Here is a 27,594-nt window from a genome sequence, read left to right as displayed (position 1 = left end):
TAAGTTTTCGAAGCATCTCCGTAACACTTACATGTTGTTCGAACCTGTCAATGACAAATATAGCAGCCTGTCTCTGAATTGCTTCAATGTCTTCCTTCAATCCAACCTAGTACGGAGCCCAAGAACTCGAGCAGTGCTCAAGAACCACCAATGTCCTATATGTGGTCTCCCTTACAGGTGAACCCCACTTTCCTAAAATTCTCCCAGTAAACTGAAGCCATCATTTGCCTTCCCTACCACAGTCCTCACATGCTTGTTCCACTTCTGCAACATTACGCCCACATATTTAAATGACTTGACTGTCTCAAGCGGGACAGTATAGTTCAATTCTTTTATCTTGGCGGCTCGCGCATGCCCGCCCAGACGCGGGAGATTGCTGCGTTGCCAGTTGCACACGACGCACGCGCCAAGAGAAGCAGCACCATAGTATAGCATAGTTCGCATGCTTACGTTTAGGGGGGAGCGCGCAGTTCATGAAGTAATGCCACCACGGCCACATTAAGCCTTTCGCTGCTACAGAGACCTGCTCCCCGCATTCCGCGCTGTGCGCGATTTTGTCACTGCACTGCTCGCCTGTGCAGACACACTTTTGTTGCAGTCGCGAAAGATGGAATATTTCTCAATATTACATACGACACCTATGTGGTACTTAAATTAAATGAGATATTGTTACACAGTAAATTTTATATGAAATTTAGGTATCTTGTCCACATTTCATTCTCAACATTGTGGCAACTAAAATCGACCATACGGAAAGTATACTCTATGGACATTTACCTCTGCAAACTGTTCAAAATTTCGTGCAATGGTTTACTATATTTAATGCTGCACAATAACTGGGTTGAACATCGAAACAAAATTAAGTCATTTATGGGGGGAAGGTATCAGTCAAGAAGATGTGTAAAAATCTAATTTTTGGGCTAATAGTTTTTGTGAAATCGAATGATAAGTGTGTCAAAGCAGTGAGAACACCATGTGTCTGTACAGGCGAGCAGTGCAGTGATGACAAAATCGCGCACAGCGCGGAATGCGGGGAGCACGTGTCTGCAGCAGCGAAAGGGTTAATGAAGAGATAAGCACTAGAAATTTCAAAAAATTGCATTCAAACGAATAAAATTTGTGAAGTAAGACACTTCGATATTGTTTTTAAATAAAGAAAATAATAAGCACCGCACAAGGTTTGAACTCTACACCTTTCACTTACTAATCCAACGCCTTAACCGTTACGCTACAGCAACTCGTCGTACGATGTAACACCATGAGATGTCTAACAGGTCACGCAAAGTACTGACAAACACTGTTGGTATGATTATGAATTACACTTCGTCGAAGTACAATAGGAAATAAACAATTACCGCTGTTCTTTATTGCGAAAAAGTGGTTCGTGAGATTGATACAAACACCTTTCCTTGCTATCGCCTGAATTAGAAGACTTATTGCTTGTTTGGTTTAATTAATTAATAGAATATGAAGCAATTGGTATAAAGAATGCTTTTTCCAAACTTTCTATAAAAGAAAATCTGCTATCAAGACATTGGTTTTGTTCTATTACTTTATTTATGACTGAATGTTTCTAAAACTGAAGACACTCGTCCGTGCTCTGCTCTGCAGTCGAGATCTGGCAACGTCGTTCTCTGTTCATTGGCTGACTGTGTTTTGTGACATCAGATGCACAGAACAAACCTAAACTCAGCCGCCAACATATATGACGCGCACTTTAGCAATACTGTATTCGAACATTGCATGTTTGATCTTCCTACTCATCTGCATTCACTTGTATTTTACACATTTAGGGCTAGCAGCCATATATCTCACCAACTGGAAATTTTGTCTACGTCATCTTGTATCTTCCTACAGTCATTCAACTTCGACACCTTAACATACACCACGGCAGCATCACAAAACAACCACAGATTGCTGCCCCCCTGTCCGCCAAATCATTTATGTATATAGAAAAAAAAACAGCAGTCCTATCATACTTCCTTGGGGCACTCCTGATGATACCCTGTCTCTGATGAACACTTGCTGTCGAGGACAACATACTAGGTTCTATTATTTAAGAAGTCTTGGTGCCATTCATATATCTGTGAACTTATTTCATATGCTCGTACCTTCGTTAACAGCCTGCAATGGGGCACCGTGTCAAATGCTTTCCGGAAATCTAGAAATATAGAATCTGCCTTTTGCCCTTCATCCACAGTTCTCAGTATATCACTTGAGAAAAGGACAAGCTGAGCTTCGCATGAGCGATGCTTTCTAAAACCATTCTGATTCGTGTACATAAGCTTCTCAGTCTCAAGAAAATTATATTCGAACTGAGAATATGTTCAAGGTTTCTGCAGCAAACAGAAATAAGGGATATTGGTCTGTAGCTTAACGGGTCTGTTCTTTACCCTTTCTTATATACTGGAGTCCCCTGCACTTTTTTCCAGTCGCTTCGGACTTTGTTATCCGTGAGAGATTCACAATAAATGCAATCTAGGTAAGGGGCCAATGCCGTAGAGTACTCTTTGTAAAATTGAACTGGAATTCCATCTGGAACTGGTGATTTATTTTCTCTCAAATCTTTCAGTTGCTTCACTACACCAGGTACATTTATTACTGTGTCGTCCATACGGGAATCTGTCTGATGGTCAAAAGATGATAAGTTTGTACGATTCTCCTGTGTAAATAATTTCTTGAATGTGAAATTGAACACTTTGGCTTTTGTTTTGCTATCTTCAACTGCCACACCAGACAGGTCACCAAGGGCCTGAATGGAGCGTCGCACCTGCTTAGCAATTTTACACAAGACCAGAATTTTCTTGGGGCCTCTGCCATATCTTTTGCTAAGGTGTGACATTGGTAGTTGGGGTTGGGTTGGGTTGTTTGGGGAAGGAGACCAGACAGCGAGGTCATCGGTCTCATCGGATTAGGGAAGGAAGTTGGCTGTGCCCTTTCAAAGAAACCATCCCGGCATTTGCCTGGAGCGATTTAGGGAAATCACGGAAAACCTAAATCAGGATGACCGGACGCGGGATTGAACCGTCGTCCTCCCGAATGCGAGTCCAGTGTCTAACCACTGTGCCACCTCGCTCGGTCATTGGTAGTTGTTGTATGCTTTGCACATAGATGTTTTCACAGACTCATGAATCTCTACTAACCTTCTCTTGTCGTTTATGCGTTCCCTTTTGAACTGAGAGTGCAACAGCTTCTGCTTCCTCATTATCTGCCGAATTTTGTTATTAAACCATTGTGAGACTTTTCCAGCCTTTATCCACTTACTAGGCACCTAACTCTCCAGATCACAATTTACAATCTGCTTAAACTTTGGCCATAATTCTTCTAAATCCATTTTACTGGAACTAAGTGATGTCAGTTCACTGTCTGAGTGAGATGTTAATAACTGCTTACACTATCCTACCTCTGTTGACTGATTTCTTAACTTTCACAGTCATAGTTGCTATAATGACATCATGATCACTAATTCCCATTTCTATACTGACATTGTAGAGAAGGTCAGGTCTATTTGCAGGTACAAGGTCTAAGATACTTCCATTACGTGTGGGCTGCCGAGCTAGCTGCTCAAAACAATTTCCAGAAAACATTTTCAAAAGTATTTCACATGACAGTGTCTGTAACCCCCTCAGCAAGGTATCCATATACATCTCTGTCTATATTCGGCAGGTTAAAGTCACCTTAAACTAGTATTGCACTACTGGTATTTGCACGCTACTGACTGCAGACCCTCTCTGAATGACTATAACTGTCACAGCAGAATAGGGTGGCCAGTAAAAACATCCAACAGTTAACTTACGTTTCACCTACACCTGTTATATGTGACCAGATGACTTCACTTTCACACTCAACTTCAACCTCGGGACAGACAATATTTTTGTCAAATGCAATGAACACTCCCTCTCCTACGGCTCTAATCTGTCTTTCTTATATACGTCCCATGAATTGCTAAATATCTCAGAGCTTTCCACTTCGAGCTTTTGCCAGCTCTCGGTCCCAAGAATAGTTTGAGTGTGAGAACTTTACTGGAGGCTAGTAAATTTGGGATCTTTATTATGAATACTTTGACAGTTTACTTATAACATTGTGACAGTCGAAGTGTCTTTATTCTGAACTTCCCTTGCTGTGAGTCAACTGGTGACAGTTCATCAGAGCACCTCAAACTACTGCCTAGCCTAAAAGCCCTCATGTGCACTCCCCAAGTGCTCTGCTATCCAAGAAGCTGCTTCCTTTGCACCCCTGACCTATCAAGGGGAGCCCTACAAATCCCCATTCAATAATGCAGGTCTAAAAATCAACATCCAAGACCATCACAGAGTCAATGAAGCCTTTTGTTGAGACTCTCCACTCAGCTCCAAACCAAAGGACCCTGATCAACTCTGGGAATGATGCTGCAAATTGAGAGCTTTGAGAGATCTGGTTGCACTCTGCGTGCGAGTGCAGCAGTCTTCACCACCTCCACCAGTTGCCTGTACAAACTGAGGATCACCTCAGAAACCCATGCTAGTATATTTTACATGATGAGCTGGGTCACCACCAGGAAAAATTATTACTCCAGTAAGGAGGTGGATCAATTGGAAAACTCTTTTCTTCTCTTTGATTAATAACATTAAGTTTTAACCAAGAATGAAGTTTAAATGATCTTTAGAAGCACAAGAAAGAATATATATATATATATATATATATATATATATATATATATCAGGAAACATTCCACGTGGGGAAAAAAAATATATCTAAAAACAAAGATGATGTGACTTACCAAACGAAAGCGCTGGCACGTCGATAGACACACAAACAAACACAAACATGCACACAAAATTCTAGCTTTCGCAACCAACGGTTGCCTTGTCAGGAAAGAGGGAAGGAGAGGGAAAGACGAAAGGATTAGGGTTTTAAGGGAGAGGGTAAGGAGTCATTCCAATCCCGGGAGCAGAAAGACTTACCTTAGGGGGAAAAAAGGACGGGTATACACTCGCACGCACATATATATATATATATATATATATATATATATATATATATATATATATATATATATATATATATATATAGAGAGAGAGAGAGAGAGAGAGAGAGAGAGAGAGAGAGAGAGAGAGAGAGAAGAAGAAAACCTTATATGTTTCTGCGTGAGCTCCGATCTCTTATTTTACTATGATGATCATTTCTCCCTCTGTAGGTTGATGTCGCCAGAATATTTTCACATTTGGAGAAGAAAGTCTGTGACTGAGATTTTATGAGAATATCTTGTCACAATGAAAGTGTCTTTGTTTTAATGATTACCATCTTAACTCATGTATATCTGTGATCTGTAAACAATCTAAGAGAGCTGCTAAGATTGTGTCCTAAATCATTTATATAGAATAGATTAGGAACAACAAAGGACGTAAACCACTTCCTTTGAGATTGCCATACATCACTTCCATTTTACTTGATGACTTTCCATCAGTTATTACAAAATGTGACCTTTGTAACACTAGATCATACACATATGATTTGATTAAAAGTCACTTGTGAGGAATGGTGTCAAAAGCCTTCTGGAAATTTAGAAATGTGGAATCAGTTTGAGATCCCCTGTTGAGCACACTCTGCTGCATATGACTAAAGAGCTAATTGCATTTGACAACAACAAAATTTTATGAATTCACGTCATTATCAATACACTGTATTCTTTGAGGTAAGTCATAAAGTGCCAACACAGTGTATGTTCCAAAATACTACTGCTTATCAATGTCAGTGGTATTGACCTCTCATTCAGTGGATTACTTTTATTTCCTTTCTTAAGTACTGGTATGACCTGTGCAACTCTCCAGTCTTTAGATATAGACCTTTTGCCAGGCGAGTGGTTGTAAACGATTACTAAGTATGGACCTTTATATTGGCATATTCTGAAAGAAAACTACTTGGGTTACATAAGTGATTCAAGTTGCTTCCCTACACACAAGATATCTACTTCTAATTTATTCAAGTTGGCAGCTGTTCTTTATTTAAATTCTGGAGTATTTACTTTGTCTTTTTTGGCGAAGAAATTCAGAAAACTATTTAGTGACTTCGTTTTACCAGTAATGTCATCCATAACATTACCATGACTGTTACGCAGTGAAGATACTAATTATGTCTAGCCGCTTGTGTACTTATATATGACCAGAATACCTTTGGATTATCTGTGAGATTACAAGAAAGTGTTTCGCCATATTGGAAACTATTAAAAGCATCCCATGCTGAAGTCGGCTTTAAATTTCAAACTTCCGCAAAACATTGCCAATCTTCTTTCTTTTATCTAATTTCGTGTGCTTTTCTTGTTGATTCTGCAAAAGTGTTCTGAATGTTTTGTGTACCATGGGGGATCAGTTCCATTGCTTATTAATTTATTAGTATAAATCTCTCAATCACCGTCAATATTGTTGATTTGAATTCAAACCACATCAGGTTTACACTTACATAGTGAATTAGGAAGGAATGGAGACTGTCTTTTAGGAAGGCATCAAGGGAATTTTTATCTGCCTTTTTAAGTAGATATATTTTGTGTTTATTTTGGGTGGGTTTGGATGTTACAGTAATAAGTCTTCCTACAATGACCTTGTGGCCACTAATCCCTGTATCCATCATGAGGCTCCCTATTTGCTCAGGATTATTTGTTGCTAAGAGATCAAGTATGTTTTCATAGCCACCTACTTTTGAAGTGGGCTCCGAAACAATATGCTCAAAATACACATAAACAATTTAGGAGACAATCTCAGCAGCTCTCTTAGATTGTTTGCAGATTATGATTTCATTTACCTCCTGTGCCTCCAACTCAGACCTTCCACTTGGCTTTGTATTAAAGGTTTGCAATCGATTCTCCATCTACATGGATATTCTGGAAATAATACTTACATGTCTGGCAGAAAGTTCATTGAACCACCTTTACATAATTCTCTATTATTCCACTCACAAAAAGTGCATGAAAAAAACGAACACCTATATCTTCCCGTGCGAGCTTTGATTTCCCTTATTTTATTATGATGATCGTTTCTCCCTATGTAGATCAGCATCAACAAATTTTTTTGCATTCAGAGGAGAAAGTTAGTGACTGAAATTTTGTGAGAAGATTCTGCCTTAACAAAATAGCCTTTATTTTAATAGTGTCCATCCCAAATCCTATATCATGTTCGTGACTCTCTCTCCTGTATTTTGCGGTAATGCAAAATGTGCTGCTCTTCGTTGAACTTTCTCAACGTACTCCATTAATCTTAGCTGGTAAGGATCCTAGACCACACAGCTGTACTCCAAAAGAGGACGACGAATAAGCGTAGTGTAGACAGTCTCTTTAGTAGATCTGTGACATTTTCCAAGTGTTCTGCAAATAAAACGCAGCCTTTGATTTGCCTTCTCCAAAACATTTTCAATGTGTTCTTTCCAATTGACATTGTTCGTACTTGTAATTCCTAACTATTTAGTCAAATTTATGGCCTTTAGATTAGACTGTTTTATCGTGTAAGAGTTTAACGGATTCCTTTTAGCACTCGTGTGGATGACCTGACACTTTACATTATTTAGAGTTAATCGCCAATTTTTGCACTATTCAAATATCTTTTCCAAATCGTTTAGCAATTTCTTTTGATCTTATGATGACTTTAGTAGTCGATAAATGACAGTGTAATCTGGAAACAGCCTAAGATGGCTGCTCAGATTGTCCCCTAAATAGTTTACGCACACAAGGAAGAGCAAAGGGCCTATAGCGCTACCTCGGGTAAAGCCTGAAATCACTTCTGTTTTACTCGATGACTTTCCATCAGTTACTACGAACTGTGACCTCTCTGTCAGGAAATCATGAAACCAGTCACATAACTGAGACGATATTCCATAAGCATGCAATTTCACTACAAGCCGTTTGTGTGGTCTAGTGTGAAAAGCCTTTTGGAAATCTATAAACATGGAATCAATTTGAAACCCCTTGTCAATAATACTCAACACTTTGTGTGTGTAAAGAGCTAGCTGTGTTTCACAAGAATGATGTTTTCTAAGCCTGTGTTGATTGTGTGCAAACAGAGCGTGCTCTTCGAGGTAATTCATAATGTTCGAACACAATATATATTCCAAAATCCTACTGCATATCGATGTTAATGATATGGACCTGTAATTTAGTGGATCGCTCCTACTATCTTCATTCTGTCAATGATGTTATGGATGGTGAGTTCTGCCTTCATCTTGGAAGGAATACTGGCACTCTTTACCACTTCAGATAGCTGCTAGATAGACAGACAGAAAGTCTTCTGATCGAAGTGCAACACATCATTAATAACTACATAAGTCAAAATAATTCTTGGACAAAGTGTTTACTTCTATTGCAGACATTTATTTCTGCCAACATGTTGAGGGTAGGTTGAAGTCACCCCCAACTTTAAGTGTATGAGTGGAGTATCTACTGGAGATGATATTCAAGTTTTCTTTGAATCTTTCAGCCATTATATCATCTGTGTAGCATATCGATAAAAGGAACCAATTATTCATTTATTCTGGTTGTCAAGTATAACCTCTACCCATAATAACTCATAGGAAATACAAGGTAAACTACTTCTAACAAACAAACCACTACAAATTCTATTTAATCTATCCTTTCAAAAACTGTCACATTCTTCTCAAAAATTCGGCTGAACTCATCTCTGGCTAAGCCAGCTTTCAGTATCTATAGCAATTTGAGCTACAGTACTTTTCTATTAACTATTGGAACTCTGGTTCTTTCCAAAACAAGCTATGACAATTTATAGTTATAATACTTATGGCTCACATCTACCCATGTCCTATGTTTCACCTGTACCCTTTGACACTGAGGACCCGAGACCTCCTAACCTAAAAAGTCACCCAGTCCATTCTACACAGTCCCCACTACCTGTGTAGCTATCTCCTTCGTGTAATGGAACCCTGACCTATTAAGCAGTACCCGATACATCACCACCCTCAGGGGCAAGTTAAGGAACCTGCAGCCTACAGTGTCACAAAACCGCCAGAAACCAAAGAGATTTTCTTCTGATCCAAAGCGACACACATCATTAGTAGGGAACGTAAGCCATAAACTACAGTTGGCAGCTCCCTGTGCTCTAGTTGGCATCAGGCAGGATCCATATTACATTTGGGTTGACTTCCCCTGCTATGCACACAGAGTACACAATGGACTCGATGGCAGCCACATCTCTAAGCAGCCCCATGTCGTGCATCACACTGAAGCTCCCAACTACAAGTAATCCTACCCTCTGTAAATGCCTGATCTTGCTGGCTGAGAGGACAGGAAAGGTGACTACTCCTGACAATAACCTGGGTTAAAGTACAGTTTTTTCCATGTTAAGTGACAACATACTTGACCTCGGAACTGTAAAACTTATCAACCCATTGAATGGTAAAGATTTTATACATCAACATAGAACTTTTGAGCACTTTAAGAAACAAAATTCAGCAAAAAAAACCAATGCATTTTGGAAAGATCTTTAATGTGCGGCAACATGTTTACTGCATATTTTTGTATTATGAAAGTATACATACTATTTCCACCAAATACAGCGTGGTACCTTCCAAAAAGCACTAAAATCAACATTGTGCTGTACGATGTACTTTTGTTAGCCAATCATAGCTCATGTCATGTGATGTAGGCCGTCAATAGCAACATCACTGTTAAGCAGTGCCAACACACAAATAGATAAAGCTAATGGTTTAAATTAATGTACTTACAGTACAGCTACTAGAAAAACTAATCTTGAAGCTTGTATCATTATCAGTTTTGTTTAAGTACCTGTTCACTGTTCAACACCTAAACTGTACAGTGACTTGTTAGCTTTACCACTCACCTGTATTGTGAATTGCTACCTTTATTCCTTTCAATATTTGCTATCCACCTATTGTATCTTCTGTAATCATGAGTAGTTACAGATGTATAAGGTTTCCACAGACACAGCCCTGTAATATCTGAGCAAGATTAACACAACTGTGATGTGGCAAATGTCAAAGAGAAACATTCCATATTAGCAAGTAGCAAAGTCTGACGTTGAGCTTTCTGGCCAAAAGCCAGTTTACTGAAGCTCATCCAGAGCATATGATTGTGGAAGACTGGTGGTATCGACCAACCCACAGATCAGGGACTGTGGGTTTTACTTTGAGAAGAATGTGACAGTTTTTGAAAGGATGGATTAAATAGAATTTTTAGTGGTTTGTTTGTTAGAAGTAGTTTACCTTGTATTTCCTATGAGTTAGTATGGGTAAAGGTTATACTTGACAACCTTGACAAGCCTTGATGAGGTCCTTTGAGCGCCTGCTATTTGGTACAGTCCAGAAGGCAAGTAGAACTTATCAGAGGGTCTGGATGAGGCAAGCATTATTCTCCTACAAGTACTGAAATCTGTGGATGACAAAATTTATTTAATTCTGAATCAAAAAGGCTGTAAAACAGGAGCTATACCATCAAAGTTTCAAGAAAAATATGAAAAACTAAATTACGACCAATACAATGACTATTGGCTAGGATAACATGAAGAATAGAAAGAAGACCTTAAGGAGTATTATATGAAGATAATTTTGGTATCAGAAAATGGAGAAGTATGAGACAAACAATTCTAATCTTGAATTCAGTAACAGGAGGAAGGGAAAAGAGAGGATGGAAGGAAGTTTAAGCCCTATTGTTTTCAATCACAAGACACTAAAAATGGAATGCAGGTGATCTTTGTGGCTGCCATGAGCCCTATACTTGTGCACTTCCTGTGGGAGGGTCAAATTGACTGGTGCCTTTTGCGGTGGCTTGCCGTGTGATCAAATTGCTTGCAACTTTTCTCACAGGAGTACTGCTACTACATGATAAAACACACTTTCATATGACTATGCATGCTCAGGATGTTATGAGGCTTGAAATCTGAGATGTTTAAACACACTGCCTGGGCATGACACTATTAATTTGCACTTGTTTGAATCTTTGAGAGACCATTTGTGAGGTCTGATATTAGCGGACGATGACAGGGCACCTGCCAGCTTTGCCAGCTTATGGACAGATGGATACAAACTGTTCAAAAGCTAATAACAAATGTCAAAAAATAAGGCAACAAAAACATCATGCAAGGTATGCTCAATGAAAGTTGTTATACAAATGCTTTGTTGTTTAATACCTTACCCACATATTACTATATTTCTTTTGACAATAATAATGCTGCCTAGAAAGAATGAGGACACCCTATCAACATTCCTCCAGAACATCAATAACTACTCACCCATTCACTTCATCTAGTCCTCTTCAGCTCAACAAACCACCTTCCTCGATGTTGAGCTCCACCCAAGACTAAATCTGTACCTCTATCCACACCAAATCTAGCAACTACCAACAATACAGCTGCTACCTATTCCACATCAGGAAGTCCCTCCCATACAGGGTAGCCAACAGTGGTTCTTTCAACTATGGTGATGAGCAGTCCCTCTCCAAATTTTCCAAGGGTCTCACTGAGGCCTTCATACACAAAAATTAATCCCCCCACCTTTTCCAGAAACAGATCTCCCATGCCTTGTCTCCATAGTAACCTACAATTCAACTCTGTAGCCTGTCTGGCTGCAAAAGAGGATTACCCTCACCCTTGTGACTCAATACCACCCACGACTGAAACAACTGAACCATGTTCTCTGCTAAAATTTTGACTACCTCTCATTGTGTCCTGAAAGGAGAAATACCTTCCACACCCCTCCCATTGTGGTATTCCACTGCCCACCCAATCTAAGCAATATCCTTGTGTACCCCTAAGCCATCCAAACTCCCAACCACCAACCCCTTGGCTCATATCCCAACAATATACTTAGATACAAGATCTGCTGCATACATCTTCCCACTACCTCCTTCTGCAATCCTGTCACAGATGTCTTATCCCCCATTAAAGGGAGAGCCACCAATGAAAGCACCGAGCAAGGTGGCGCAATGGTTAGCACACTGGCCTTGCATTCGGGAGCACGACGGTTCAATCCCGCGTTCAGCCATCCTGATTTAGGTTTTCCGTGATTTCCCTAAATCACTCCAGGCAAATGCCAGGATGGTTCCTTTGAAAGGGCACGACCGACTGCCTTCCCAATCCTTCCCTAATCCCATGAGACCGATGACCTCGCTGTTTGGTCTCTTCCCTCAAACAACCCAACCAATGAAAGCAGCCATCTGATCTACCACTTAGCTGCAATCACTGTGATGCATTCGTTGTGGACCTAACATAACAAATTGTCTGTCTGAATGGATGTCTACTGGCAAACAATGACCAAGAGACAGTTGGACCATCAAATTGTTGAGCATGCCACCTAAGACAATGTGCTGCACTTTAATGATCATATCATAGCTTGTGCCATGTACATTCTTCCCACTAACACTGGCTTTTCTGAACTGTGCAATTGTGAACTCCCCCTGCAACTTATCCTTCATTCCCATGACCTCCCCGGACTCAACCTTCACTAGTCTCTATCCTCTACCATCAGATCCTCTTCCTTGCTTCCACTGCAGCCCTACATACAACTACCAATGCACCTGCACAATGATGCTGCTTCCCTCATTTCCCACCTCAGCACAGCCTTCTAACACTGCACCTAGCAGCCCACTATCCTGTTCCTGCCACTACCAAAAGCAGCATTAGCATCTTTCTCCACCTTTAAGCTGCTATCCCTCTCCTTCCCCATCCTATGTCTCTCCTATACACCCACTAACTGTCCCAGCAATGGTTGCCACACCTCTCAGAAGCAGTCAAAGACATCAAGGTGTGTGTGTGTGTGTGTGTGTGTGTGTGTGTGTGTGTAAAGACACAGCCTGATAGCTAATAATATCCAGTAGTAACCACCACCATCACCACCAATGTGCTTGTCTGTTACTCAATGTCTCCTATGTGGTGAGAAGCAATCTATCATTTTCATTATAAAGTCAATTACACCTCAATTCAATGACAGTAAGCAAACTACTGTTTGTGAAAACATGCATTCCAGGACAGCAATGGTACCTAATATTCTGAATGTTCTGCTGAAATATGACATGAATGAATTCAGAGTTATCTGAGAGAAGGGTGACACGATGAGATCTAAAACTTCACTGATGTAGCAGTTTATATCCTACATTGTCCTTAGTAGGTTACAGTAATGTTGACATGTTGTGCCTAATGATACTCCAAGCAACCTGCTTGACATTTTTCCACTATTTCATTCCACAATGCAAGCTGCTTGGACCAACAACTGAGGTAACCATCACTGCAGAATTTGTTGCAGCATGATCCGTCCAGTGACGCAGTTCACATGGCCATTTCAACATGAAACATTTCTAGGCAATGGTGACCAGTGCAATTACAAGCCTGGAAACAGTACAACCCATAACGTGTGATGTCAATGTAGTTAATTTTCGAAAGACTGCTCCTTCCAAACTCATTAACATGATGTTATGGCACACTTTCACATTGGCAAGGAATACTAGTAGCAATCGCTTCAATTTTTCACTTCAAATGTAGGTTCCTCACTGTACGAGCTTGAAATAGCACAGCCATTTTTGTCACAGAAAAGATGCACTGTACTATGGTGTATTCCCTACCCCTGCACTTTGAATCAGCTTTCTGATATAATGCTGTAATGGCCTTCAAGCTTGGATTCAGTAAGATCATTCTTTCCAAGTGATGTAATTTTCAAAAATATTTGTGTGTCATTAACATCTTTCTGAAATTAGTACTATTTGAGAGTATATGTTCCAAACATGTGTCAATATTTTATGATGTAATTTCAGCTATTTATTTGTTTTATTTACACGTCAAGTTCTGTAGGACCAAATTAGGAGCAAATCTCCAAGGTCATGGAACATGTTAGTACATGAAATTACAACATAAAAGTATGTATGACTGCCTGTCTATCTTCTGTCTCCATATCTTCCTCCCACTCCCACTTCAATAGAGTAACAGTCAACAATATTACATAATTTATGAGTTATTCCGGTATTTTTATACAGCAACAATAACCACTGGGCAAATATCACAATCAATGTAAGAGGAAGGTAAGTTCACAACTTTAATGTCTTGTCAGTTTTGAAGCCAGTCAAGGATGGAGAAAGTAGTAGCTCACAGTGAATTATGGAAACAACAGTCAATGTAGAGGACTAATAGTTTATCAGTTTGACAGGACCCAATTACAGTATGGTGAATAACATGACTATGTCTAGAATGTCAACAAAATTTTCTCATTAAAACTTAACAAGATAGTATAATACATTTTAATAAGTACTGATGGACATACATAAAAATTGAAATAATAAAGAAGAATTCTAACCTGTGCATGGTAAATGTCGACCCATAGCTTTGGGAAGAATGTTAAATGCAGAGGAACACCTTCAAAGCCCACCATGGCACTCAAGTTCACAAGTGCTTCTGACATGCATTCATTGTTTATAGCCAATCGACACATGACATCAATGAATTCGTGATATGGAGAATAAAAGTCATGAAGTGCATGATCATATTCCTCGTCCACTCCCTAGAACAAAAATATAACAATTTAAAACAGAATACTGTAGGTCACTAAACACTACAGCTACTTGAGAAATGTAGCTTTTGTGAGATTTAGAAGTTTTAAACAATAATGTCAGAGCCTATAATTGTCAAAAATTAATTTTATGCATTTACATAGAGATGTGTCTGAACTACCACAATAAGCAAGACCACCTAATTGTAAAATGCTGCATTTGTATGCAATAGGCATTCTAATGTTAACAAAATATAAAAGCTAAGGAGGCCAAGTTGCTGAAGAAAAGATACTGTGTAACACACAGTTATGACCAGCAGATTTACAAGTAATATTTCACAAAATAGAAATTGATGTGTTGTTGTATGTTCTTCCCTGAAGTGCAGATATTAAGTTCTTCAATGAAGTGATTACAACACAATGGAATGAAACAGCCTGTGGCAAAGATCTGGATAATGTGATCACTGTGGTTATTGATATTTTACTACTGAAGTGTGGATGTACCAGAAATGATGCTGCCAGTAGACATGTTGCTCTAGTCAAGAGTGCATTTGTTACATTCAGCTGTGTTTTAATCACTTCACTGAAACTCCATATTTTCACTTTGGTGACAAATAAGGGAAGAATACGCTGTCGGGGGGTGGGGGAAATCAATACCGTGAAAGAGTTGAGCGACATAAACAAAAGTTGACAGGCGTGTTTCTACGTCTGAAAGATGATGACCATCCACTAGTAACCATTACGAAGATGCAGATCAGGTTTGCTTTAAATACATGCTGCAATGGTTGTGAGCATTGGTTACCTTTGACACTGGACATGGTGAGATGACGTAGTCCAGAATTCCTTTAAGGCGACACAGACACCATTTTCAACACACCACTGAGTATGAACGAGGTCATGTAAAAGGGCTAAGAGAAGATGGATATTGCTTCTATGATATTGCTTAAAGACTTGGTAGGAATCTAGCCTCTGTACATGATTGCTGGCAGGTCATGAGAATGTACAGCTGCAAGAAGACCAGGCTCCAGACGACCATGTGGCACTACCAAGAGCAAAGACCATTGCATTCGGCAAATGGCTCCGACGCATTTTACTGCATCTGCTGCAGCAATCTGAGCAGCAACTGGCACCACAGTGAAACAACAAACTGTTACAAATCAGTTACTTCAAGGACAGATCCAAGCCAGTCATCCTGTAGTGTACTTTGGAAGGCAGGGGGGAGGTCTGTTGTATTTTCTGGTGAAAGCTACATATCCATCGGTGCTCATGGTGGCCATGTGTTGGTTAGGAACAGGCCAGATGAGCACTTGCAACCATCCAGTCTGCATGCTACACATACTAGGTCTACACCTGGAGTTATGGTCTGAGGTGTGATTTCGTATGACAGCAGGAGCACTCTCGTGGTTATCCTATGCACCCTGACTGCAAATTTGTACATCCATCTGATGAATCAGCCTTTTGTGCCGCCACTCATGAACAGCATTCCAGGGGGTGTTTTCTAGAAGGATAAGGCTCACACACATACCACATCTGTAACCCAACATGCTCTACAGTGTGTTGGCTTCTTGCCTTGGCCTACTTGGTCACGAGACAATTCCTGCATCGTCCACAAACAGCATTAACTGCCCCTGTATTGACCGACCAAGTGCAACAGGCATGAAACTCCAAGCCAACAAACTTCTGTCACCTATACAACACAATACATGCATGTTTGCATGCTTACAAACAACATTTTGATGGTTACACCAAAGTTATCTGCATTTCCCATTTGCAACAGTTTATCTTATCCTTACATTAAGCTGTGATCTTGCAATGTTAATCACTGAAATATGTTACCTAGTCAAATTTATTCCTGAAATTTAATTAGTCTACATTAATTATTTTTTGGTGGTGTGGTTTTTTTTTGTTCGTGTATATAATAAACACAGCTACTTCTATTTTGGGAAATATCACTTTACTCAGTTGTTTTACAAAAATTGTGCATGTAATGGAACATTTTTCCAAACTTAAACACCTTCAAAATAGAGTCCACCAGATATATTACATCTGTCCAAACCTTTTTCCATTGACGAAAATAGTTTTCAATCTCACCTGAAGTTATTTTGTTTAGGACCTCCAACAATTTTTTTTTTTTTCACTCCTTCTACGACTTCATGGGGGCAGGGGGAAAAAAAGACCTACACTGCCTTGACATGGGATCTCACATGCCTGGCTTTCTTTGGACTTAGTGATGAAGCAGTTTTCCAGTAGCTGGAGTGTCGCTTAGTTTCTGGGTCATATCCGTAACACAAGAATTCGGCACCCACAATGACAATGACTTCTGCATCACAATCTGGATAAATTTCTGGATCTTCTTTCAATTTCTGGCACACACGAAAACAATTGGCTTTCTGGACATCAGAGAGTACACACAGGATAGATTTTGCTGCAACACATTTCATCTACAATCAAAATTCGTTGGCATGGCCTCCACAACATTCCAGTTATTTCCACCAATTCATTGACTGTTCTATGATGATCAAACGTGATCAGAAGATGGATTTTTTCAGTCTTTTTTGCCCATTCTGGAAGTCAAAGGACATCCCACTGATGATTTGTCTTCAACTGACACTGGACCATAAAAAAACACTTGTAAACCAATTTCTCGCTCAAAGCTTCTTCCCCATAATCTGCTCACAGTATTGAGAGTTTCTGTTGCCGATTTCCCTAACAGGAAACATAACCTGATGTTAGCACGTTGGTATTTAATGTGTCTTAGAAAAATCACCAAACACATGAAACAGCATTTACAAAAACAATCACATTGACCACAATAATGCTTCCACACCAATGCTGGTAGGACAACCGATACAAATTTGTGTCTACTGGAGGCACATACCGGGAGAATTAGGAACTGTTATTCTACTAACTGCTAGCGAAAAATTTTCATTACTCTTGCGTCTCCCTGATAAACTGCTTAAAGAAAAGGTTTCGCTTTTCACCAAACCATTTCTGCTACACAGGAAAATCCAGTATGGAATGGAACAATATGATGAAAAGGATAGCTGCTACCCACCATATAATGAAGATGCTGAGTCACAGAAAGGCACAACAAAAAAGACTGTCACAAAGTTAGCTTTTGGCCAACAAGGTCTTAGTCAGAACTGCCAAAACACACACACACACACACACACACACACACACACACACACACACACACACACAACCACAGTCTCTGGCAGCTGGAGCCAGAAGAACTGAAAATGTAGAAACTTGCTATCCAATACATCCTCTCATTCTTCCATACACTTTCCTATCTGCATTTGAGTTGTTACAATTATTATTTATTTTACTTGTTTTTCTGTTATGTAACTTTTTCTACCATATGCAACTCACTCTATTCTCTCTCTAATATTCTTTGTACTTCTTTGTATTACTTTTTCCACTTGGGTTTTTCCCTTCTTCTTGCTCTATATCTGGCCTAATTTCTCGCGCTTTCCCCCCTTTCAAAAAAATGGTTCAAATGGCTCTGAGCACTATGGGACTCAACTGCTGTGGTCATCAGTCCCCTAGAACTTAGAACTACTTAAACCTAACTAACCTAAGGACGGCACACAACACCCAGCCATCACGTTTCCCCCCTTTCATCTCTAAGTTTGTTATCACATTACCTTTCACTTATTATTCTCTATGGAACCTTTTCCTTTATCTCAGACTTTTTCCTTACTAGGCGGATCACTCTTAGCCTGGGTTCTGACTGATCTGCCCCCCCCCCTCCCCACTCCCTGCCCCCCCTCCCCACTCCCAGCCACTACCTAATAAACCTCCCTAAAACCTGAAGTTTAAAGTTCCTTCCCCCTTTGTTGGCTTTGGTGGCAGCAGTGGTTCTTGATGGTAAAGAAGGAAGATTTTTTAGTACTTAACGTACGGTTCAAGACAAGTTTATTAGGGACAGACTGCTTGCTGAGATGGGAAATCTAAATCTAGATGTCTGGACAATCATTTGAGCCACCATCCTGAAGGTAAGTAATAGTCAGGCTGTCTGACTCTTTGTGAGTATAACAAATTTCTGAATGAAATTTTACTTGTTATGATATGGCAGGAACATTTGCACAAGAACAGCTACATGTGAAAGTCTTTCTGAGGAATCCAACATTGTGTGTGTGTGTGTGTGTGTGTGTGTGTGTGTGTGTACAAACAGCTGCCTTTTAAACTGGCTTCTTGAAAATACAATGAAAAGATATCATAAATTTTGATGACTACAATGAGTTGTGTATTTCATTGCCTCAAATATGTCATCCTTCCTCTTGCAAATATATGCAACATTCATTGTTCCAACCTAGGTGGTGTGCTGATAAGAGAGGTATGTGAAGAAATGTGGATGATGTACCTTGCTAATAAGTGGGCAGGACAGTGTGTTATATTATAATACTTTTGACATCTGAAACATTTCACAGGATTTGGAATACACAACTAAAATGGCAGTGAGAAAGAATGTCAGGGTGAGAGAGTGCAAAGAATTAAGTGGTTGCTGAAGTCAAGTTATCGCTGAATAAGAGTTGTACATTTAAATCTGCTTCAGGTTGGTCCTTTTATGCAGAAAATGTGATGACATCTGTGTAATTGTCTTAATGCAAACATTTTTCTTGTTATAATGAAGCTAATTTTGGCAAGCATCTGTGGGATTTTATGCTTTCCACCCTTATTTTCCTTACATGGCATCACATTGTTACATGTTCTGATTTCCCTTAGAGCATGTTCTGTGATTGGTCTAATGTGACCAGCTATAAATCTTCATCATTATAAGCAAAACATAACTAATCAGTGTGCTTTATGCTGTCAACTGGTTACATAAATGAATGTGGCTATCAGTGAAACAGTGTCTACCAGTGACATTTGCAGGAGATTAGAAATACAACTGACTAGACAACACACTGTAAGAGTATCACTGCCTGCTTCACATTCATTAGCGTCCCTTTCGAGGAGTATAGAGAGACACTGTTAGAACCGCATGAGAGGATTCGGTGTGAGGGGTACAAGTACTGCTGGGTGTGTGGCTAATCAAAACTCCAACCGCTGCACTGCCAAAATGAGTATAATTTTCACAATAGTAGTCATCTTCTCTTTTTGTATTAGTGTTTTGTCAGTGAAAGAGCCTACAAATTAATACGAATAATTGTGCCTTCAGTATGTGTGTGTTGTGTCATTGAGGTGACCACGCTCTGACGGTTTTGGAATCAAGAAATCTGAAACTGAATATAATACAGTGAGTACTGTTACTGAGAGAGACTATGAACTGTGTGGAATTATAATTCATGAGTGAAGAACTTTCGTCCATGTACTGTGTCCTGATATCACCAGCCAACCGTATCGTGAATCTGTTACATGTAGACTCATGAAAGAGATTGCCACCATAATTAGTGTGAGCCAATATTAAATACCAGGCACTAAGCTAATTATCAAAAGCATAACTAAATATACAGATAAAAACTTTCAAATGACTGAGATGCTAGTGCATGGACAGTGCAATTGAACAGAATGACACTGGGTCACTAAGTTTTGCAAATACCACTGTGACTCAAGTCTTAATCATAGTCTTGAGACTCTTCCATTATTAAAAAAGTTTGTAAACAGTGAAGCCCACACTTGCGTATTTCAAGGTAGAATATATGTGGACCTATACCAAATACTTGAGGTCTTCAAACATTACACGTGGAAAAATATATCTAAAAACAAAGATGATGTGACTTACCAAACGAAAGTGCTGGCAGGTCGATAGACACACAAACAAACACAAACATACACACAAAATTCAAGCTTTCGCAACAAACTGTTGCCTCATCAGGAAAGAGGGAAGGAGAGGGAAAGACGAAAGGATGTGATTTTTAAGGGAGAGGGTAAGGAGTCATTCCAATCCCGGGAGCGGAAAGACTTACCTTAGGGGGAAAAAAGGACGGGTATACACTCGCACACACACACATATCCATCCGCACATACACAGACACAAGCAGGGTCCCGCTTGTAACTGCTAAAATGAATGTAAACAGTTCTGACGCCACGTTCACTGGAGGCAATTTGTTGTTATGAAGTGTTGCAGTCTTCCTAAGTCTTTGACACAGTTTGCTATTGGTAGACTCTTGTATGAGCACTGTGTTTTGTTGTTATATATTGCGCATTTCCTTTGCAATTTAAGTTTTATTTTCATTTTTTTCCTTTAGTTCATGTTTTATTGCTGCAGAATTATTCTGCAGTAGAAGGATACAGTAACAACCTTTGTTAGAGTATCGGTTCTTACCAGTCAAAATTACAAAAATTTAACGGAAAACTAAAACAATGAAAAATTCCCGGGTTTTTCCCAGTTTTGTGCTGGATGAAAAATTTCTCCGAGTTTTTCCCGGATCTCCCGGTTGTCCCGGGTCATATGCACCCTGTGATAGGATCCGGTAGATTGGAAATTTTGAAGGTCCTGATGGAAGGAAAGGTTGCTGTAACAGATAAAGCTACTCACAGCTTGAAAGCAGTTGAAAATTTTCCACTTTCACTTTCTTGAGATTCCAGCTATGTAAATTAACAAATTAATCATTGCAAAAAATGCATTCCACCTGTTATCTCTTGTACATGTGCGTAAATATATTTGAAAAGAAATTAATAAATAAATAAATAAATAAAAAATTAAGAGCAGCTGGAATTAAATGTGAAATTATATCTCACTGCAGACTTGAAATCTTTCTTGCTATTACTGAACATAGACAGTACTGAAAGGAAGGAAATATATAGATACATAATTTAAAGAACAGAACAAGAAAACAGAATACTAGCATGCAGCAATGAGATATGAAAGAAACGATGGGGTAATGTATCTGAGATTAACGTCTAACGAAGCACTGGAGAAACTGTTACTCAAACTACTGTGTTCTGCAAAACGCACAGCTATAAAAATGCTTCGCTTTTTTGTCAAGTGATGTTTGACAGTGAAATGTTTAATTTGATATAATATAAATATGACCCCGGGAATTCTTATTTTTCTTTCTAAGGTAGTGGTTCAGTACAAACAAGTTTTTTAAGGCAGGAGAGTGGAAAAAGTAGAAACTGAGTGCACTAAAGCATCAGCTTCATGTCAGAATGTCCGCTGCTTTTAAACATGTAGCTGGCAGACTGTCAAACCCCGCCCCACATCAATCTCAGCACTAGTACTGAATGCAAAACTTAAAATACCTACTAGAAGCAAGTGTAAATTGTTTATGGAATAAATAAGCTGCCATTATCTGCACTACGCCCCCACCCCCTCCCACAATTTCAGATTTTTTAAAGACATTATACAAGTAAAAAGAATGAAAGTAACGGTTTCTAGCTACTTAAACCAGATACTTCAAAAGAGAGTAAAGAAAAACCTACTAAAAATGCAAGAAGTGGAAAGAGAGACAAACTAATTTTTTCTACTACAACCATACTTACAGCCTATATTTCTGATGTGTAAGACAAACAAAATCACCGCAGATGCTTTACAACCAAAACAGATCTGAAATACAGCTTATTTGATCATTATCAATACAGCATTAACAGAGTTAAAAACAACATGTATAGCTATAAATAAAAGTAAATGAAACTGCACAGCACATTATGTTGCACTTAATGACTATGTGAATAATATGCAGAAATATTTACATATATGTCCACGCGAGGTACGGTCCTAACATGATAATTACATGTACAAATCTTTTAAAATACTCCTTAAACCATTACTGTAGTGAAGAGAAATTCAAGAGTAAGATGTTTATCATTGTACATGCTGATGCATGTGAATCATTTAAAAATGTTTTAGCGAATTCAGTGCCACCATTAACAAGAGGCATATAATAACACTGTACTTCTAGGATTGTAATAACTTCCACAATTGCATCATATGAAATAAGCATTATTCCAGCCTTTCTTTCATATTTCACCCTTGCTTGCTAGAGTTCTATTTTCTTGTTCTGTTCTTTAAACTATACGTTTCCTTCCTTCCAGCACCGTCTCATTTTCAGTAATTGCAAGAATGTTTTCACACCTACAATAAGGCACAATTTCATCTTTCATTCCAGCTATTCTTAAAATTTTACTGTATTTCAAGTAAATTTATGTGCATGTGCACGCAGGCGCGTACACACACACACACACACACACACACACACACACACACACACACACACACACACACACACGGAAAGCATTCTTTTTGTAAGTTGTGAAAAAATGAATACTACAGCACATTCTGGTCTGTGTTTAACTTCGAGTCATCTATACCATGAGCTAACAGAGTACTTCCGTGCAGTGGAAGTAGAAAATTTGCAACTGCCTTCACAGCTACAATTGGTAAACAAACAGCTGCAGCAGCACTTCAATACTGATATGTTGCTAGTAAGTAACACTCCTGACCGTGATCCCTCTTATTTGATAGGAAAATTTAGATTAATGGTACTCTCAGTGTTACTCAAGAGGAAGATGCTTCTTGCTGAGTCCAGGTTTCATGCTCAACCTACTTTTCATATCAACAGCACAAAAAACATTGCACTGCACTATACCGCACTACATTCACTATAGGCATCAACACAATACAAATACCTATTTACTATGCCCAAGAAAGGCCCTGCATCAAAAATTACAATTGTTTTCACCAAGCAACATGAAATTGGTTTGCAACATTTGGATACAAACAAATGATTAGGAACAGAAAAGTTGCATTTGAATTGAAGTAAAGGTTGAAATTAATGTTTGAAAAAAGTTACTTGGAATGTTGTCAAGAATCTTACATAATAATTAGTCTTCACAGTTCCCATTATTTTAGCAATGTTGGGAAGGGAGATACATTGTTTAAAGATACTTATTCACAAGCTGTGTGGTATGAAAATGGTACATGCAAAAGAGCTGTTCTTGAACAAACCTTTCTCTAAATAATCATTCATGGAGACTGTATGAAAAGGTAATCAAACACAGAACGTGCAAAGTCAAGCCAGTTAGGCCAGAACAATAATACAAGCAATGCATCACTGTTTGATAACTGTAAGTTACTTGTTCATAAGTTATTTACTGTGAATTACTTGTTCATACGTTATGTCACTTACATTTCTCACACAGTGTTTTAAAACTAGAAAAACAAAAATATTCATATGCATTAAAAAATTACAAGCATTGTCATCAGACAAATATTTCCAACAAGACATTTAAATGAGTTTAAATAATAACTTGCAACTAATATGTATATCTGTAGCTGACCTTAGCAGCCTCCAGTTGTCCATGAGGAATAGCCATCTGTACCATAGGACGGGTTGGCCTTGCACCCGACTTTATACCATGTGGTGGTAGTTTGTGTCCACGGCGAGGGAAGTATGGGCCCATCGGCAATGCGTTGTGATTTTCTTGGAAGACAGCATGGCAGTGAGATAGAAGAGGAACCAGTACTTGTATAACTTCCTGAGGCATTAGCAGAACCATTTCCTTCAATAGTTCTGTATGGAGAGACAATATGTGGATAAGAAATTAATACAAAAAAGATAAAAATTCTGAAAGCATAAGAACATAGATTGTATTGTGTAATGTCCATTTAAAAGGGTAATTATGTCATTCCTACACAGCAAATAATATTATAGTTTCAGTACAAATTAAGAGTTTTAACATTCAGCAAAAGACTGTTGCATTTTCTTCTGCATTTTGCAACAAATGAAGTTATTTCCAATAGTTTATGGATGTTTTGCAATTCTACAAACAGGAGCAGATCTCAAATAAAAAACTTGAATGTGTTATAAATATCTTACGTATTATATGATTATACAGGTTTCATGACTTTAAGCATGCTGCATTCCAATCTTTTCTTTTGCATTGTTTTATTGACTATTCTGGGATCACATCTTGATAACCATGTCATTTTTAAAGCCTATTCTTATTCTGTGTATAATGATGTTATTGGTCACAGGATATAATTCTACTGAAGTTATGCTGCTATATCATGATGATCCATATGATGTCAGATCGTTTGCAGCTCATCTCAATTAGTGATATGCAATCAAGTCTTGTGTTTTAACTTGAAAAAAGAAAGAAAAAAAAGAAAAAAACTAATAAAAGGAAGATAAATTGTATGTGAAGTGGGTCTTCTGAAACTTCTGTCCATAAAATAACGATGACAAAAGTGCATGTACATAGTTTTTGTTTCTGACATTAAACTGAAGAACAATCTTGTGAATTTCTCATCCTCTTTTAGAAAATATGAGATGTGAGCACAGAGTTTTGGAGCAAGTAAGCAATGATTATGAAACTTAGATATTTCAGTATGGATTGGAAATGGAAAGACTTAACTCTGAAAACAATGGTCTGTAACATGTTTGGGCGATACAAACAGTTAGCTAAATATGTATTTGACATGCAAGAGGTTAAAAAATGGCCACTGTATATTTTGTTCCTAAATGGTTTGCCTGTGAGGACATCGTACTATTAGATAAACATTCAATAATGCAATTTATGGAAAAATGCTTAAAGATTGTTGTAGAAAGGAGCTGAATAGGTCTGACCAGAGTTGCAAAACTCGAGGACTGTGTGCAACACATTGGTGCTGAACAGTCAGTCATGAATGAAGGAGACTCATGTAACACCTCTTTAGAATTTGTACCTGGCTCCAATCAGCCTCTTTCCATCACATCAGGAAGGAGGAACCTATCTTTTTGGGGAGGGACAAATTTGAAACTGTCCCCCCCCCCCCCCCCCCCCCCCAATAACAAGATACTTTTACATCTACGAACACACTCTGCAAACCACTGAAGTGCATGGCAGAGGGTACTTAGCACAGAACCACATGATTGGGTTTATTCCTGTTCCAGCTGTGTCTGGAAAGAGGTAAGAATGACTGAGTAAATGCCTTTGTCCATGTTGGAATTAGTCTGATTCTGTCTTCATAGTTCATAGAGGAGCAATACCTCTCTTCAAAGTCTGCCAACTTAGGTCTTCCTAACATTCTGATGAGTCAAGCAAACCTGTGACCATTCATGCTGCCCTTCTTTGTATGGATCCCACACATTCAAGTAATATTCTAATATGGGATGCCCAAGTGATTTGTAAGCTGTTTCCTTTGTAGACTGACTGTGTTTTCCCAGTATTCTGTCAGTGCACTGTAGTCTGCCAACTGCCTTATCTATGACTAAGCCTATATTGTTATTACACTTCACATTGTTGTTGTTATCTTCAGTCTGAAGATTGGTTTGCTGCAGTGCTCCATGCTTCTCTATCTTGTGCCAGCCTTTTCACCTCTGGAACGCTGCTGCAACCTACAACCTTTTGAAACCGCTTACTGTATTCATGCATTCATCTCCCTCTACAGTTTTTACCCCCCCCCCCCCCCCCCCCCCCCCCCCACACACACACACCTCCCTTCAGTACTAGATTGGTGATCCCTAGATGTCATGGAATGTGTCCTATCAACTGATCTCTTCTTTTAGCCAAATTATGAGATAAGTTTATTTTCTCCTCAATTCTATTCAGTACCACAGTATCCTTGTAATCTTCAGCATTCTTCTTTAACATCACATTCCCAATGCTTCTATTCTTTTCTTATCTGAATTGCTTATAATTTGCATTTCACTTCCATACATGGCTACACTCCAGATAGATACCTTCAGAAAAGAATTCCTGACACTTTATTTGAAGTTCACAAATTTCTCTTCTTCAGAAACGATTTCCTTCCCATTGCAAGTCCACATTTTACATACTCTCTACTTCAGTCATCATCTGGTATTTTAGTGCCCAAATATCAAAACTCATTCAGTATTTTTAGTGCCTTGTTTCTTAATCTAATTCCCACAGCATCATCTGATTTAATTTGACTACATTCCATTACCTTATTTTGCTTTTGTTTTTGTCTTGTGTCCTTTTGAGACGCTGTCCAGTCTGTTCAACTGCTCTTCCAAGCCCTTTGCAGACTCTTAACAGAATTACAAAGTTATTGGCAAACTATAAGTTTTTGTTTCTTCTCCCTGAAGTTCAATTCCTTCTGCAAATTTTTATTTGGTTTTCTTTATTGGTTGCTCAAGACACAGACTGAATACCATTGGGGATAGATTACAACCCTTTTTCACTTACATCTCAATTAGAGCTTCCTTTTCATGCCCTTCGTGTATTTTACTCCTGCTTACGTTTAAAATTTCAAGAAGTGCACTCCAGTCGAAAGCTTTTTCCAAATCTACAAAAGCTATTAACATGGATGTCTTTCCTTAACCTACCTCCTCAGGTAAGTCAAGAGTCGGTACTGCCTCATGAGTTTGTACATTTCTACAGAATCCACACTGATCTTCCCCAAGGTTGGATTCTACTAGTTTTTCTATTCTTTTGTAAATAATTTGTGTTTGTATTTTGCAAACATGGTGTATTAAACTGTTGGTATAGTACTACTCACACCAAACAGTGTCTGCTTTCTTTGGAATTTAAATTATTATAATTTTCTTGAAGTCTGAAGGTATTTAGCTTGTCCCATATGTCTTGCATGCCAGTTGGAATAGTTTTGTTATGGCTTGCTTTCCTATAGGTATCACTTGTTCTCAGGAAATGTTGTGTACACTGATTTGCTTTGACTTAGGTCTTTAAGTGCTCTATCAAATTATTTGCGCAGTACCATATCTTCTATTTCATTCTCATCTACATCCTCTTCTCTTTGTACAATATAGCCTTCAAGTATGCTTCTCTTGTCTAGCCTTTGAATGTATTCCTTCTACTTTTCAGCTTTTCCTGTTTTGCTTAGTACTCATTTTCCATTTGCACTCTTGATATTTATATAGCAGCTTTTCTTTTTTCCAAAGGCCTCTTTAATTTTCTTATACGTGGTATCTACCTTTCCCCTATTTATATATGCTTCTATATTCTTACATTTGTCCTCTAGTCATTCCTGTTTAACCATTATACGCTGAAGCGCCAAAGAAAATGGTACAGGCATATGTATTCAAATACAGAGATATGTAAACAGGTAGAATACGGCGTTGCGGTTATCCAGATATCAAACGAACTAATGAAGATATCTATACCATGTGGTAGCCTACAGGTGCAGGAATTGACTATGATGTCAATGGCAAAAGTGGTACAAACTCTCACACATTCTATTCATAAACTTATGATTTTAGGAACTGTACTGACCAC

At 38.7% G+C, this 27,594-nt stretch overlaps 1 protein-coding gene across 1 annotated transcript in view; it reads right to left on the bottom strand.

Moving 5' to 3' along the window:
• Positions 1–27,594, bottom strand: part of LOC124602586 (ubiquitin carboxyl-terminal hydrolase 34) — a 499,996-nt gene that overhangs the window by 32,854 nt on the left and 439,548 nt on the right. Inside the window, exons 48-49 of the mRNA XM_047136330.1 lie at positions 23,698–23,930; positions 14,275–14,478 (exon numbers count right to left, since the gene is read on the bottom strand). Coding sequence (XP_046992286.1) covers positions 14,275–14,478; positions 23,698–23,930 — 437 coding nt within the window. The remainder of the gene's footprint in view (positions 1–14,274; positions 14,479–23,697; positions 23,931–27,594) is intronic.

Source organism: Schistocerca americana, chromosome 1, assembly GCF_021461395.2.
Source record: "Schistocerca americana isolate TAMUIC-IGC-003095 chromosome 1, iqSchAmer2.1, whole genome shotgun sequence".
Classification (NCBI taxonomy): domain Eukaryota; kingdom Metazoa; phylum Arthropoda; class Insecta; order Orthoptera; family Acrididae; genus Schistocerca; species Schistocerca americana.
This window is presented reverse-complemented; position numbering and strand designations above follow the sequence as displayed.